The sequence below is a fragment of the Sorghum bicolor genome, chromosome 3 (assembly GCF_000003195.3).
Source record: "Sorghum bicolor cultivar BTx623 chromosome 3, Sorghum_bicolor_NCBIv3, whole genome shotgun sequence".
NCBI classification, from domain to species: domain Eukaryota; kingdom Viridiplantae; phylum Streptophyta; class Magnoliopsida; order Poales; family Poaceae; genus Sorghum; species Sorghum bicolor.
The window spans coordinates 13,095,020-13,110,602 of NC_012872.2; the positions used below are offsets into that span (position 1 = coordinate 13,095,020).

Below are 15,583 nucleotides of genomic sequence, written 5' to 3' on the forward strand. Positions count from 1 at the left end.
ATTTTAATTCAAGTCAAAACAATCAGGTGTTAAGCACCAGAGTTTGAATGTCATCGGTAATGACATCAACATGTAGGGCAGATACAGCTATCCAACTAAATGTAGGCAGTTCCCAAAGAAATTAGGGTGTATGCAATATGAGTGCTTATTTTGATGTGGTGGAGAACATATTTTTGAAGTGGTATACTTAGTTGGATTTGTACAAAACGGAAATGAGCTTTTGGCTTACAGTTATTGTTATGTGCCGTTGCCTACACTGCTTGGTTAGAAACAAGTTGTTACTTTGATTTCTGTAGTGCAAACTGAAGAATCCCATGCAGAAGGATCTTTTTTTTCGAGAACATCCATGCAGAAGGATCTCAGAAAGATGAACTGTGTGGCTTGACTGTGATTGTTGAGTCCATCATAGTACAACTCCAGGTATGGCTGGAATAATATCTATAATAAAGACAATAGAGTTATCTTGTCATGTGCATGTTTATTTCTGTCTCACACCACATGAAATGTTTTCATTTCTTGACCCACTTCAGTCCTTGAATAATGTACATCAGTGTTTCCTTTGTTATATCGTTGTCTGTGATTTTCCTTACTGTAGATGATCAGGGCATGGATAGGTGCTGACCAAAAGTTACAAGTCGGGATGGAGTAGTAAAATATCGGTAATAAAAAAGCAGAGGAGGAAAAGAAAAGATAGGCGTAGGGGTAGGATAAGCTGGCAAAGGTCTAATCTTGCAAGGCACATAGCATTTCCTCGATTTGAGGGTATCAAGATCCATCAATGGACGATCTGAAGATAGGCCTGAAAACTGGCGACAACACCTAGCTCTGAATGATAAGACCTGAATTATTGGAGGGGACTTTGCTTGTGCTTTCTCCACATGCGTAGATGCATGAATCTATCAGATGCCTGTCCACACCAGTCTTCAAAGTTATGTCAAATCAGGAATAAAATAGGTAGGGAAAAGCAATCCTGTACCTCCATTAAGTGATACAATAATGTTAGATACCATAACTAGCTTATCCTCTTACACAGTTTACTGTAGAGTGATGCTGTGGGGCAATGAAAACCATAAGATTAAAAATGCCAGGGCAGATGAACTAATACTAGTAGTACACCGTGTGATGCATGCTTTCTTTTTCTAGGCCAGAGATGTACGTACTTTAAGACTTTATTCAAGTGCAGCATTTCAGATATTTAGCCCCATCTTTTCATTCTTGCATTGTACTTGCTGCATGCTGGGTCCTGATTCCTGAACTTATTTTAGTATTGTTAAGTATAATATGCAATTTATATTATGACTAATAGTTTAATGTTTGTTTCCTGATGGGCTAACAAAGGTGATACTTGATGAATTGAAGTCAACATGCTGACGCTAACATGTAATCAAACGTAGGTAACATATATTCATGATTGAGCTTTTTTGCACGCGCTCCAGAAGCTCCTTTTTTTTTAAGACATCTCTCCAGTAGCTTGTGTTCAAATTCAGACTATATACCTTTTAAAGTAATACTCTGATTGACCAGCATATGGGTCACATCTTCTATTCTTCTTCTTCTTCTTCTTCTTCTTCTTCTTCTTCTTCTTCTTCTTCTTCTTCTTCTTCTTCTTCTTCTTCTTCTTCTTCTTCACAAACTAATTAAGCAGTCTAGAATATATTGACTATACAAATCATGTGTGAATTAATTCATTTATGCGTCTTGATGTTCAAATGATATTTAACTATGGTGTCACTCTGGAAGTTGCAAAACTTTCATATTAGTGCTCTTTTGGCCCTATGCACACATCTGCAGAATAATGTGGTTACATATTTGCTTGAGAATGCAGCTCTGAACAGTTGTTAGCTCATTATTATTTGCGAAGAGATATAATTAAGCAGATCCAGTATCCTGAGAAAATAATCCCCCCCCTCCCCCCCCCCCCCCCCAAAAAAAAAAGAATGCCTGAGAAAAGAAGATATATTGATCCAAAAAAACTTCAGTGAAGCCAAACAAACTAGAAAACTGCACTGGCTGTCAAGAAATGTTTCTTGTAACCAGATTCCATCTACCACCTACATTTTACACAAAACTTTGGAGCATCTTAGCTCGCTAAAGCTAGCCGTCCTGCCACCAAATCTGTCTTGATTGATTGGACTCTTTTCAAGTGATAGATCTGCCTCGTGGATCTTGAAACTCGTTAAGCTCGTCCAGGATGAGTTGGTGCTGATATTCACATCTGCAGCTTGTTAGTCGAGACCTGAAAAATCATCAGCCATGTTCTCTATTAGGATAAGAATGTTGTGCCAGATTCCATGATTTGTGAGTCAGGGCACACACTCGCACTTGCTGACTATTTTTATGTTTCAGCTTCATTTCTCCCTGTAGTATCTGTCCTGTTGCCACCACCATCCAAAAACTGATTGCTTTCGGTTTGTGCTGAATAGGGCACACTAAAATGCTGGTTCTCAGCCTGGAATCATTGTGAAATTTGGATATAAGAGATCCAGACAAGAATTGGTGAATATCTTTTCATCTATTTGTATACTATTTGTGAAATGCTACCTGCACGGTAGTCTGCAATTGAGGATCTCCTGTATTTGCTCCCTGTTGAGCTTCGTTATTCAGGCTCTGCTGCTGCTGAGTAGCCCCTTGCTGTTGCTCCTGCACCATGTTAGCCATGACGGCTGAAGCTTGAGGTGCCAGGTTTGGCCTAACAGGAAGACCCGCCAAAGATGGGAATGGCTGTATGCTAGATGCTGAGGGATGGATTGCTTGCCCAGGGACTCCAAACATTGGCATCGTGTTTCTGCCAGGCATTCCAAGACCTTGTGGTGGCGTGCCTGGGATCATTGAACAAGGGAAGTGAGCACCAGGCATGGGTGGAAATGGAACCGCTGCTGTGCTGTTCATATCGAGGACGCCCATCCCATAACCCAACCCCATGCCGAGATGAGGGAAATGGGCAATCGGAGGAATTTGCAAGTGCTGCATTGTTGGTGGCAGCAGCATGGGAGGAATGCACAGTCCACTTCCCATGGACATCATCTGTGTGTCAAAGGTAACCACCATCTTGTCAGTGCATTTATGTTTGCATTTATCTGAAAGAATCATGCTACATCTCGAATTAGGTGGTTTTAATGTACCTGGACTTGAAGCTGGAGGGTTTTGAGGTACTCAATTGCTTCATCCAGCATGGAGGCTTTGTCAATCTGCAAAAAGATGATTCACCTGTTGCTACCAGTTTACCAAATGCCTTCGGATTCAAGTGGCGGATAATAAGGAAGTATAAATATGATAGAAATGGATTGCCATGCCTTGTTGCAGTTGGGGATGAGCTCTTGCAGGGCGCGCATTTTTTCATTGATCCTGTCCCTTCTCCTCTGCAGGTTTGTTGCATTACAATGCAATCAGTTCAATTGCAGCTCGAGCTTGGGAGTCAGGAATGAGCCTGTACAGAGATCGATTGCATGCTTACCCTTTCGGACAAATTGTGCACCTCCGCGGTGCGGCTGCGCTTCGTACCTCTGCTGCCTGATCTTCGCATCCCACCGGAGTCATCATCAAGATCCTGAAGAAAACCAATTTCATTAATTATTAGCAAGTGAGTACAAAGGTTTGCGTAGCCAGATACTCCACTGCTATCTCACATCCTCTGCTTACATCATCTTGACTTGCAGAACACTCGGCCTGACTCTTCCTCTTTTGTTGGCGCCAGGACTCGTCATTTCCTATTCCAGCACCATTGCCGGAGCAGACCGATGAAGTAGCGACTGCAACCTCAGAAGCCTTCCTGGTCTCAACTTTTTTCTGCGGAGTCATGTCCCGGGGCATCTCTTGCTGCAGGTTACCAGCCGTCGCCGTTGTCGGTGCTGCTGCGCATGAAAACCGCACCTCCTTAGATTGTGACCACGGCGTCCTCTGGTCTGCGAACACAGGTGCAGTTCTTTGCCCACTGGCCGACTGTAGAACCGTCGACTCCACACGGGTGCTCGTGGTGACATTGGACGCCTTGTCTGTGCCTGTCTGCGGTGGCCTCTGCAGGCTTGCTCGCGCCATGGCTGCTGGCCTAGAGAAGAGGGAGAAATTCATCAAGCCCTCTCCGCCGCCCTCCGGCCGAGGTTTCCTGGTGGCCGCGAACTCAGCTTGTGGCTCAGGCCTGGTGGCTGGACCTGCAATCGGTATGCGGTGGGTTTCCTTTGCGGGTTCTGGTCCTCTGCTGGTGGTGGCAACCGGTGTGCTTCTGTTGTTGTTGTTGCCGGTGTGCTGGACTGGTGGTGGCAGAGCGCTGAGGTTCGTCGCCGCCGCTGCAACTGCCGCTGCATGGAGCTCCGAGAAGAAATCTGGGCTGTAGCTCTCTGCGAGGGCAGGTGCGGCGGTGTCTTCTTCGACGATGGGGTAGTTGATCCATGGTACGGTGTCATCAAGATCAACGTTGTCTCGGGTGGCGTCTAGGCCGGAAGAGAAGTCGCCAAAGAGGCCCGTCTTGAGCAGCGCCACCGGGTCGGTACCTGGCTGCTTTTCTTGAGCTCTGCTGCTGCTGGCAGCGCCGCAAGTGAAGGGCGGGAACGCGGCCTGCGTCTGCTTCCTCCTCCCGTGCACCACCGCCTGCCCGTTCTCCCATAGCAGCTCGGCGAACTCGTTGCTGTCGGACCTGCACCACGCACACATCATGCATGCAATCAGCGCTGTATTCAGGAAGCAAGAACCGATCAAGAGACAAAGCTTCAGCTTGAATGAAAAGGGATCGCTCACATCTCGGCAGCGGCCGGGGAGCTTTGGGTGGATGAGCCCGCGGCAAAGCAGGAGAGAGGACGACGACAGCAGGACACGCTTGATGATGAAGGTGAGCAGCAAGCACTGTGGAACAGACGTCGATCGGTGCAACACGCAACAGCAGCAGGTTGGCTGCTGAACCTCGAACGCGACGGCTAACGGATTTGCTTCTGCTGCTGCTTGTTCCCCAGAAGCTCAGCCTTTAGGTTTCTTGGCTACAGCCTACAGGAGGAAGGTTGGGATTGGGAGCTTCTCACCCTCTCGGTCTCGGGAGAGAAGGGTAGTTAACAGCGGGCGGGCGGGCGGGAGGGCAGCTGCACTGTTGCCCTGCGGGAGATAAGGTGGGGGACCTGGATGGAAATGGACAAGCAGATAAGACGGGCAAATGTGCAACAGCGGCCCGGCGGTGCTCTGTACCGGCCCGCCCCCAAGGTATGTGTGTATCCGTCCACTGTGCTTCCCACAGTATCTTCATTGTACTCTTCCTCTCTTGGATTTATGCTCCCCTGTCCTCCTAGTTAGGAGTTGGGTACAGCCGCAATTATTTTCTAGGCGCAGTTGGCTGGCTGCCATGCTAGTTGAATACTATCGCTGATTCCACATGCTCTGTAGCTGCTACTACCTACTGCTACTAGCAATGACCTTTGTTACTAAAAAAACCTTTGTTACTACTTGTACACAAGTTATTAATTAGGGCCTGACCAACCTGAAGATTCATATACTAGTAGTTAGTTAACCTGACATCTTTATTTATTTTATTTTTTGTGATAAGGACTGAAGGACCTGGCATCATTATTCTAGTTTGACTACAATGCTTATTTGTTTACTTACTATTATTACTAATAGCGGTAAGAAAGATCTATCAGGGTACACAATGAATTTATATGGTACTACTATTATATATGATGAAACCTACGTACTTCGTACTGCAGTAGCACGAATCCAATCCGTCGTTCGCTTGAGTAGGTGTAGCCACTGGGGTACTAGCTCGCACTATTTCTTGCACAGCTAGATCTAAATGATTGGGTGATCGGGGGATGCGGGGACCAAATCCATCAAGGCTTTGTTTAGTTCCAAAAAAATTTGCAAAATTTTTCAGATTCTCCGTCACATCGAATCTTTAGATGCATGCATGAGGTATTAAATATAGACGAAAATAAAAACTAATTACACAGTTTGGTCGAAATTGATGAGACGAATCTTTTGACCCTAGTTAGTTTATGATTGGACAATATTTATCAAATACAAACGAAAGTGTCATTGTTCATATTTTGCAAAAAATTTTAGAAGTAAACAAGGAGCGGGGAACACTGCTGCAGCTCGTGCTGCCCCGCTGCAGTTTGATCACAGCCTGCACAAGCAACTGCACCAAGTGTACATGTACTTGCTGATACTGATCGATCTATGGGCATGACACTGCAGTCCCAGCGATATATGGCAGGAACTGCAAAGCCAAAAGCGGCCTTGCTGCTGCCAAAGCAGCAACAGGCGGGCAAGAAAGGGAACTAGCTGAAGGAAGGCAAAGCCGCTTTGATTATAGCGGATCCAGCCCACCAGACGTGTGTACTCCTGTGCCCCGGTGCGTATGGGGGGGATCGGTGGTGACCGATGATGATGATGACGGTAGTACTCGCCGAGGACACTCCGAAGAGCCTGAACCTCCACTGATAAAGAAGTGCGTGTGCGGCTACAAAGCGTTGCGAAAGCTGCTCCCTCTCGTCACACATACACGTACTACTATACTATGCCGCAGCTAATCATTGATCCTGCTGAAGGAAAGGAGCGCGAGGACTCATGCATGGTTTGACGTTTCTGTGGCTTAATTAATTAAACTGCCCGTTGCTACGAGTACCTTTTACCTGTGATCAACGGTGCTAATAAGTCATCTTTTCTGTGGCGGTGTTGCAAAAGCAGGCACGGGATCTCCATTCCTCGGTGACTTTGTTGGGAGATGGGCACGTGGAGTGTTTCGATGTTTAGGCGCATTAAAACATATGGCATGTTGAGCTATAGGGAGTATGGGCGTGCTTCTGTCGGCTAGCTTATTCTCTATTTGGAGACGGAACCGGTGCATCAGAATTCGGGCAATCAGGTATGCATGACTCACGAGCGTGTACTGTGTTTTTTATAATAGTATTGGTAAGCTACTGCTCATATTTAACGGAGACAGTTGTATATATGCATCTGTTTAGTTGGTAGCTGTAGGCATCAGTGAAGATTTTCACACGACAGCACAAACTATTAGTTCTACCTTAGCTACTCATGTACTCTTATATAGAGAGAAAAAAGAATTGGTTAACTACTAGTCGACGCATTGACCCGACAAAAAGGGTATTTAGTATTTACCTTTTTTCAAAAAAAAAGGTGTTTGCACTCGCCAATGATCAATCTCTTGGAATTGGGAATAATAATCTGATTTCATACGTTGAACAGAACTGTAGCTAACATAAGCACACTGCATGAACCGTTTGTCAAAAATGAGATATGCTGTCGTCATCTCTAGACCAACCGTTCATCTGCCTGTTCTTCGTATTGACATAATATTCGATACAATATAATGCTACCAACAAGCAATAGGTGAATACTGATGTACTTAGCAGATATGTGCAGATGGTTTACTCGTGTTTTAATACTACCTACAAATGACGAAATTTCTTGATATATCTCTTGTATATGTGCTACTTCAACGTATCTCTTTTTTATTTTTTTTTAATAAGGAAACAAAGTTCTAGCCTCTACCACCTACAGATGGTATACAGATCTCTTTTTTATCTCTTAATAATTATTTCAATGAATACACGACCTGTTCTTTCATCTGCAATACTCCCTCCAGAACTGCAGGAAGATCCATGGGATGCATGTAGTCGAAGTTTTATCCTTTATCTTTTTATAATATATAATTGTAAAAATTTCAATCCCGATACTAGAGTGGTTAGCCAACCATTCTTTCTTTTGTTTCTTGGATATTCAAGGTATCACCAAATCTCTATCCATTTCTGATGACCAAAGCAAAACCACCTTTACATGTCCCTATGGAACCTATGCCTATAATCATAGAATGTCTTTTGGGGTTATGTAATGCATCTGCTTCTTTTCAAAGATGTATGATATGTATATTTTCTGATATGATTGAAAAGATTATGGAAGTTTTTATGGATGATTTTTCTGTTTATGGAAAAACTTTTGATGATTGTCTACAAAACTTAGATAAGGTTTTGCAAAGGTGTGAAGAAAAACACTTAGTCCTTAATTGGGAAAAATGTCATTTCATGGTTAGAGAAAGAATAGTGCTAGGACACTTAGTGTCTGAAAGAGACATTGAAGTAGATAAAGCTAAAATAGAAGTAATTGAATGTTTACCTCCGCCTGTTAATGTAAAAGGAATTAGGAGTTTCCTTGGCCATGCCAGTTTTTATTGTAGGTTTATTAAAGATTTTTCATTTATTGCTAGACCTCTTACTCACTTATTGGCTAAGGATGTTCCTTTTGAATTTGATGATGCATGTTTATAAGATTTTAAAATTATTAAGAAAGCACTCATCTCAGCACCAATCATTCAACCCCTGATTGGTCTTTACCTTTTGAAATTATGTGTGATGCTAGTGATTATGCTGTGGGGGCAGTATTAGGACAAACTAAAGATAAAAAGCATCATGCAATAGCTTATGCTAGCAAAACTCTGACAGGACCTCAACTTAATTATGCTACTACTAAAAAAGAGCTCCTAGCTGTTGTTTTTGCTATTGATAAGTTATCTTACTTAGTGGGAGCTAAAGTAATTATTTATTCTGATCATGCTGCTTTAAAATACTTGCTCACTAAGAAAGATGCTAAACCCCGTTTGATAAGATGATTTTTATTACTTCAAGAATTTGACTTAGAATAAAAGATAAAAAGAGAGTAGAAAATTATGTTGCCAATTATTTGTCTAGAATGCAATTTGAGAATCCACATGAACTACCCATCGACGACTCACTCCGGGACGACATGCTCTATAGAATTAACAGATCTGACCTCTCGTATGCAGATATTGTTAATTTTATGGTTACAAGTTATGTACCACTAGGAGGCAACAAAAGGAAGCTAATCCAGGAGAGTCGTTCTCACATATGGGATGAATCATACCTCTTCCGAGTATGCTCCGATGACTTACTCAGATGTGTGCCAGCTGAAGAGGGAATCAAAATAATTGAAAGATGTCATTCATCACCATATGGAGGTCATTTTGGGGCGTTTCGAACACACGCCAAGATATGGCAGTGTGGATTCTTCTTTCTAACAATGTATGAAGACACAAGATAATTTATTCAGAGATGTGGCCCGTGCCAAAGACATGGTAATATCAATTCAAGAGATGCCATGCCACTCATCAGCAATCTTGAGATAGAGCTCTTTGTATGTCTGGGGGATTGACTACGTGGGGCCATTTCCACCGTCAAAGAAGTATGGGTATATTCTGGTGGCAGTGGATTATGTCTCCAAGTGGGTTGAAGCCATGCCATGTAGGAATGCTGATAGTATGCATTCAAAGAAGATGTTTGAAGAAATAATATTTCCAAGATTCGTAGTTCCAAGGATAGTAATAAGTGACGGAGGTTTTCACTTCATCGACAAGCGCTTCGAGCAATACTTGTCGAAGCATGGGATACATCACAACATTGCTTCTCCTTACCATCCTCAGACAAGTGGTCAGACAGAGACATCAAACAAACAAATTAAGAATATTTTACAGAAGACAATAAATGAGATGGGGACAACTTGGAAGGACAAGCTTCGTGGTGCACTCTAGGCATACCAGACAACATACCATCCTCAGACAAGTGGTCAGACAGAGACATCAAACAAACAAATTAAGAATATTTTACAGAAGACAATAAATGAGATGGGGACAGCTTGAAAGGACAAGCTTCGTGGTACACTCTGGGCATACTGGACAACATATAAGACACCCATCGGGATGTCACCCTATCAACTTGTCTATGGAAAAACTTGTTACTTTCCAGTAGAGCTAGAATTCAAAGCTCACTAGCCTATCAAGAGATGGAATATGGACTTGGCAGCAGCTGGAGACAAGAGGAAGATGCAACTCTCTGAGCTAGAAGAATGGAGAGAAAAAGCATATCACAATGCCAAAGTTTATAAAAAGAGAGTAAAAAGATGGCATGACAAAAGGATCAAGAAGAAGGAGTTCACCCCAGGCGATAATGTATTACTTTTTAATCCCAAGGTGAAACTCTTCGGGCATGGAAAACTTCGAAGCAAATGGGGAGGACCGTTCGAGGTGGTGAGCTCATCGTCGCATGGAGTTGTCACGCTTCGCAACAACGAAGGTACATTATTCAAGGTAAATGGTCAACGCCTTAAATTTTTTTAGAGCCCAACAATGAATTAGAGAAAGTAGACGTAATTACTTTCGTTCTTAATTAAAATATTTAGGCCTGACCCTTTTATTTTTGAATTATCGGAGAAAATCAACTTTTCCAAATAAGAATATAATTAATAAAGTGTACGAAAAAGTTGAGGCAGAGGGGGCTCGAAGGTCGGGCGACCGCTCAAAACCCTAGGGGCGCCCGCCCCTCCCCCAAGGCCATTCATCGCCGCCTTTCTCCATTTACATCCTGAGACCTTCCTTATTGATAAAGGTGAATCTTTCGATTTTCTTCCCATCCTTCGTTATTTCACTCCCAAAAATACGTTTCCAGACCCCTATATAAGCAACTCATGCCTATGGTCTCATCTCATCCCATCATAGCAATTCTCTCCTCTTGCTTAAAAGCTAGCAACACCTCTCTACTCAGCAATGTCTAAGAAAAATTTATAATGATCCCCTTTGGGATTGATCTCAACACCATAGAGAGAACTCTTTCTTCAGTCTTCTTCTAACCTATGGTAAGTGTGTAGATATCGTTCTAAGGGGAGTAACTAGAGAAAAGAGACACATCAGAGAGCGCTTAACCCTAGTACCATATACCCTACCTTACCTCCTGACGGGACATGGATTACTGAGATCCAAGAGGATTGTCACTTCCCCCAAGAGGCTACCACAAATCTGGCCAAACAGGGAGTATCTATGAGTATTCCTAGCCCAAGCACACGCTTACGCTATGAATAATTACTCTATTCCCTACGCGAAGCGAATAAAGTAAACTCGTAAACCAAAGAACAATAAGAACAATAACTTACTAGTATTAGAAGTTGAATTGCTGAACAATTCTAGAACCAAGCCTCGGGTTAGGAGACTTAATCCCAAAGATACGAAGAAGAAGGCACCGACAGGTTGGGATTCCTCAACTCCTATCTTCACCCTATACTCTCTCAATCTCTCTTGTTGCTATCGCCCTAAAGAGACAGATCCATTTGAGGGACCCCTCTCTGTCTAACTCTCTCTGGAAAATATGAATTAGGGTATCAGAGTTAGATACAAGGGGGTCAGGGTCTTTATTTATAGCTCCCTAGGAATCACCATAGCCCTCGGATCAAACCGACTTAAACATAAGCTTAAGACTAATCCTCAAAGTCGGTGGAGGCAGCATCCGCGAGGTTTGCTCCGATTGGTGGAGAGCCCCGGGCGGCCGCCCCACCTAGCAAGGGCGCCCGCCCCTGGGTGGCTTCCAAATTGGCCCAGGTTTTAGGTGGTGGCTCCTGGAATCTTCTAGATTGTTCCTGAGTTGACGTTCCAGTCTTCTCTCTATGTAAATCTAACATTTGGACCTTCTTTTATTATTATTTCGATAACCCCCTGCAGAAATAGACAATCACCAAAACTCGTGGAATTCTGTTAGTAATAACCCTATATCTATCGAGTGCTTGTAAATAGGTCCTTTTTCATGTTAAGTTGATGGTTAAAATTAGGAGTTATGTACCGTCAACAGGTAGGAGCAGCATAGGTGCGTGTCTCTAGGATAGAAACAACATAAAGTGTAGTGCGTATATGTGGGTGGTACTTCTAGGAACAAAAGTAGCACATAGTGAATGTGGTGGATGTAAGTGGTTGCATACTTCTGAGGACATAAGTAGCTAAGATCAATGGATGGCTCACCAGGTAAGAGCCTGGTATTTTCTATTCGCCAAACACAGGCAATCACGTTTCTTATGTCCGCCAAACCTAGGCAATCACGTTCTCTTTAAACTTCCAGTCCGTATAGGACTATATATAGAAAAGAATCAACATCACGGTACAACACCTGCAACCCAAATCGGTAATGCTCTATCTAGGCCATCCGTCCATCTGGATGGACTCGGACTTGACCAGCGTGATGAAGCGAAATGACGCGACGCGCCCGCTCGGCTCCTTATCTGTTCGCCTGCTCGTTCACTTTCTTCTCCACTCGTCTTCTCTACCTCTCTCCTCCTCCGCACTTGTTGTTGCTCACGCTATGCTCGCTGCTGGTCCCTAGGATGGAGCATGCTCGCATCTGGCTTGCCACCGTCTCGCCTCTTCCCGATCCCTCCCTCACTAACCTCTATGGCACCGGTGAGGATGGTGACGACGGCAGTTTCCGGCGAACTGCACCATCCCTCCCTCCCTCCCCGCCTCCCTCTTATCCTCCGTGACCTCCATGCCACCGGAGATGATGGCTATGGCACAGCTTCCAGCGAGATAGATGAGTCCTTTTATGGATCTGACCCTTCCTCCTTCTCCCCCTCCTCTGGATCTGAGCTCTCCTTCTCCTCCTCCTCCTCCTCCTCCTCCCCCTCCTCTGGATCTGAGGGATGCAGTGGTGGCTAGGGTTTCGACGAGCTCTATTGCAGTAGCGTTATTTTGTTGTTGCAAAAGTATTTTTCCTTTGTTACATTAGTTTTTTCTGATGTTGTATTCCTACTCCTCTAGATCTAGATCTGAGGGACACAATGGTTGCTAGGGTTCCAGCGAGCTCTGTTGTAGTAGGCTTTGTTTCTACTGTTGTAGTAGCGTCGTTTTGTTGTTGCACAAGTATTTTTCTTTGTTGTATTAGTTTTTTTTCTGACGTTGCATTCTTACTTCTCATCTGGATCTAAGATCTGAGAGTTGTTTCTATTATTGTAGTAGCTTTTAATGTTGTAATGGTTCTCTCTAGATCTCTTCGTGTTGCAATGGTTCTCTTTGGATGTTGTCGTAAGTTTCAATTAATGTTGCAGCAGTTCTACTTTGAGATGCACGTAGTATGTGAGTTGCTTCAATCTGCATATTGCAGTAATTGTTGTATGTCGTTGTAGCAGTTGTTGAGTGTTATTTCAATAATATGTTCATGATGTTTCAGCTGTTTCAGCATAATCTTTCAGCTGTTTTTTTGTTGTTGCAATAATACGTGTCAAGGTGTTTCAACTTCTTCATCCTAATGTTGCAGTTGTTGTCCCTTTTTGTTTGTTGCAATATATGTGTTCATGGTGTTTCAACTGCTTCAATCTATTGATGTAACAGTTTGCTTAACGATGTTGGAATAACGAATTCATGGTGTTCAAAGTTGCAGCAGCAAGTGGGGCGGGCTGTGGGGGCGAGCTGGTGATGGGGGGAGGTGTTGGGGTTCCGGCGAGGTTGGGGGCAGGCAGATCCTGCGCGTGGGGGATGGGGCGAGTTCCTTGCACAGGGAGCGGAGGAAGAGACGATTCCCTTTCTTCTCCGTATGGGGGTGGGCGGGGTACGTTCGTATTTCTAGTTTTTTTCTCCGTGCGGGGGCGGGTGGGGTTGGGTTCGCATCTTACTTTTCTTCTTGTTTTTTCTTTTCCGTGTGGTGGGTAGTGAAGATGTATAGTAAAGCCAGCGTCTGGACGCTAGCACCCGGATTGGACGTCCAGGCGCTAGCAGTACCGAACCCAAATCGTTTTCAAATCGAATATGCTAGATAATGGATTGTACCATGTAATCAAAATCAAACACAGATCGATTGAAATTAGATCTCATCAGCAAAGTCAATAAATTTCCCCTGGTTTGCCGAATTGGTCAAGATAGAAATCGCGCATAAGATTCCTGTAGTTGATCACTGAGACAAAAAATCTAAACGCAAAACCATATTGCAAAAGAATTTCTAGGGGAATAGAAGGGGATCCGAAACTAACCTGAAGGTGCTCGTCATACGCAAATCTTGGCCGCTGGACCATGAGGGGAAGCCACACGCCCCTGTAAGGGAAAGGGGCTGGGTTGCGCCGCACCGTCGTCGAGGCCGCCATCGGTGGTTGGAGGATCGATGCCGCAGGTGAGGAAGAGCGGCCGCAGACGGTGGAATCGGCCTGGCGTGTGATTTGGGAGCGTCGATGGTGTTGGAGATCGATAGGTGTCGCGGAATCGGCCCAGCGTGGGATTTGGGAGCGGGGCCGGCGCAGGTGGTGGAATCGACTAGGGCCTTGTTTAGCTGGGGAAAATTTTTGGTTTTGGGTACTATAGTACTTTTGTTTGTATTTGATAATTATTGTCTAATTATTGACTAACTAGACTCAAAAGATCCATGCGCAAATTACAGACAAACTATGCAATTAGTTTTTTAATCTATATTTAATGTTTCATGCATATGTTCAAAGATTCGATATGATGGGGAATCTTGAAATTTTTTTGCAAAACTGAACAAGGCCTAGATCAGGGTCGTGTGCAATGGTGACGGGTTAAGAGCTATCAACGCCAAACATCCTATGCCGCTGCTCGCTCTAATAACGCCCGTAGTACGCGGGCACGTTGCATTCGCGCTGGGCTAGCCCGAGGCAAGTCAACCGCTCATTTGGTTTTATGGGACCAGGAGGGCTGTGCGGCTCGGTCAGATGGACCGGATGCAAAGGACGTGTTTAGTTGGCGAAATTTTTTAGATTTGACTACTATATGTCCAATCATAAGCTTGTTAGACAATAGGATAGTATTGTCTTGGTGCATTGAACGTGTGTGCTAGGCTCAGGGTTGTTGAGCACGCCACACAAGTTGTTATAGCATCTAGATATCTAGGAGATTTGTTGTAACAAACATCCATCTGTACAGGCCACGTAGGGGGCTCTTCCCTACCTATATAACATGCACCGAGAGCCCCTGGATGGGCAACTCTCCTTCTCCTAGTTTTCACATGTATCTGACTAGGTAGATTCATTCCACGCGAGTTCGTCGCCATGGCGCAATCCTCTGGTGTCGCCAAACTTGCTTTCGGCTTCCTGCCTCCGGTCACCGAGAAGCTAACTCGGGGTAACTACGGCATGTGGCATGCCCAAGTCTCCCACACCCTCAAGGGGGCTCGCCTCGCCACGCACATCCGGGCCAGGGCTATGCCTCCGGCTGCGTTCGTCGAACCGGATCCGCCGATTGATACTGATGGCAAGAAGAAAGCTCATGTACCCAATCTAGAGTACGAAGAGTGGATTGTGAAAGACAGCCACGTTCTCAACTACCTGTTCTCATCGCTCTCCAAGGAAATCTTCTCTCAGGTTTCCTCCGCGGCATCGGCGGCGGCTCTCTGGGCCGCGATCCAAGAGCTCCATGCGTCGCAGTGTCGTGCTCGGGTCATCGCCACACGCATGACCCTCGCCACGGCGTCCAAGGGGACGTCCACCGTGGCGGAGTAGTTCACGAAGATCAAGAACCTCGCCGATGAGATGGCTTCGGCGGGCCGCAAGCTGGAGGACGAGGAGATTGTCTCCTATGTTCTCACCGGCCTCGGGGAGGACTTCGACTCCGTCGTCTCTGCGGTGACGGCGCGGGTCGAACCGATCTCCGTCCATGAACTCTATGCTCAGCTGATGAGTCATGAGCAACGCAAGGAGGCGCGTGATGGATGATCCAATTTCTCTGTCAATGCTGCAACCAAGGGCGGTCGCAGTGGTGGCAACCACAACTCCAATCATGGTGGTCATGGCAACCGTCGTGGCTTCAATCGTGGAA

At 44.8% G+C, this 15,583-nt stretch overlaps 2 protein-coding genes across 4 annotated transcripts; one reads left to right on the plus strand and one right to left on the minus strand.

The window, feature by feature from the left end:
* On the minus strand, window positions 1,939-5,041 carry LOC110433966 (transcription factor APG-like). 3 transcript variants are annotated; one of them, XM_021457239.1, is made up of 8 exons: window positions 4,732-5,041; window positions 3,640-4,630; window positions 3,455-3,547; window positions 3,294-3,359; window positions 3,123-3,188; window positions 2,542-3,024; window positions 2,317-2,449; window positions 1,939-2,236 (listed from the first exon to the last, which is right to left on the minus strand). In XM_021457239.1, coding segments are annotated over exons 1-7 (1,815 nt in total). In that variant the 5' UTR covers window positions 4,734-5,041; the 3' UTR covers window positions 1,939-2,236; window positions 2,317-2,335. The 3 variants fall into 3 exon arrangements, with proteins under 3 accessions (XP_021312914.1, XP_021312913.1, XP_021312912.1); XM_021457238.1 differs by lacking the exon at window positions 4,732-5,041 and having other exon boundaries at window positions 2,323-2,449; window positions 3,640-4,665; XM_021457237.1 differs by lacking the exon at window positions 4,732-5,041 and having other exon boundaries at window positions 3,640-4,665.
* On the plus strand, window positions 14,818-15,267 carry LOC110433629. Its single transcript, XM_021456126.1, has one exon. The coding sequence runs from the start codon at window positions 14,818-14,820 to the stop codon at window positions 15,265-15,267; it is 450 nt and encodes a 149-aa protein (XP_021311801.1).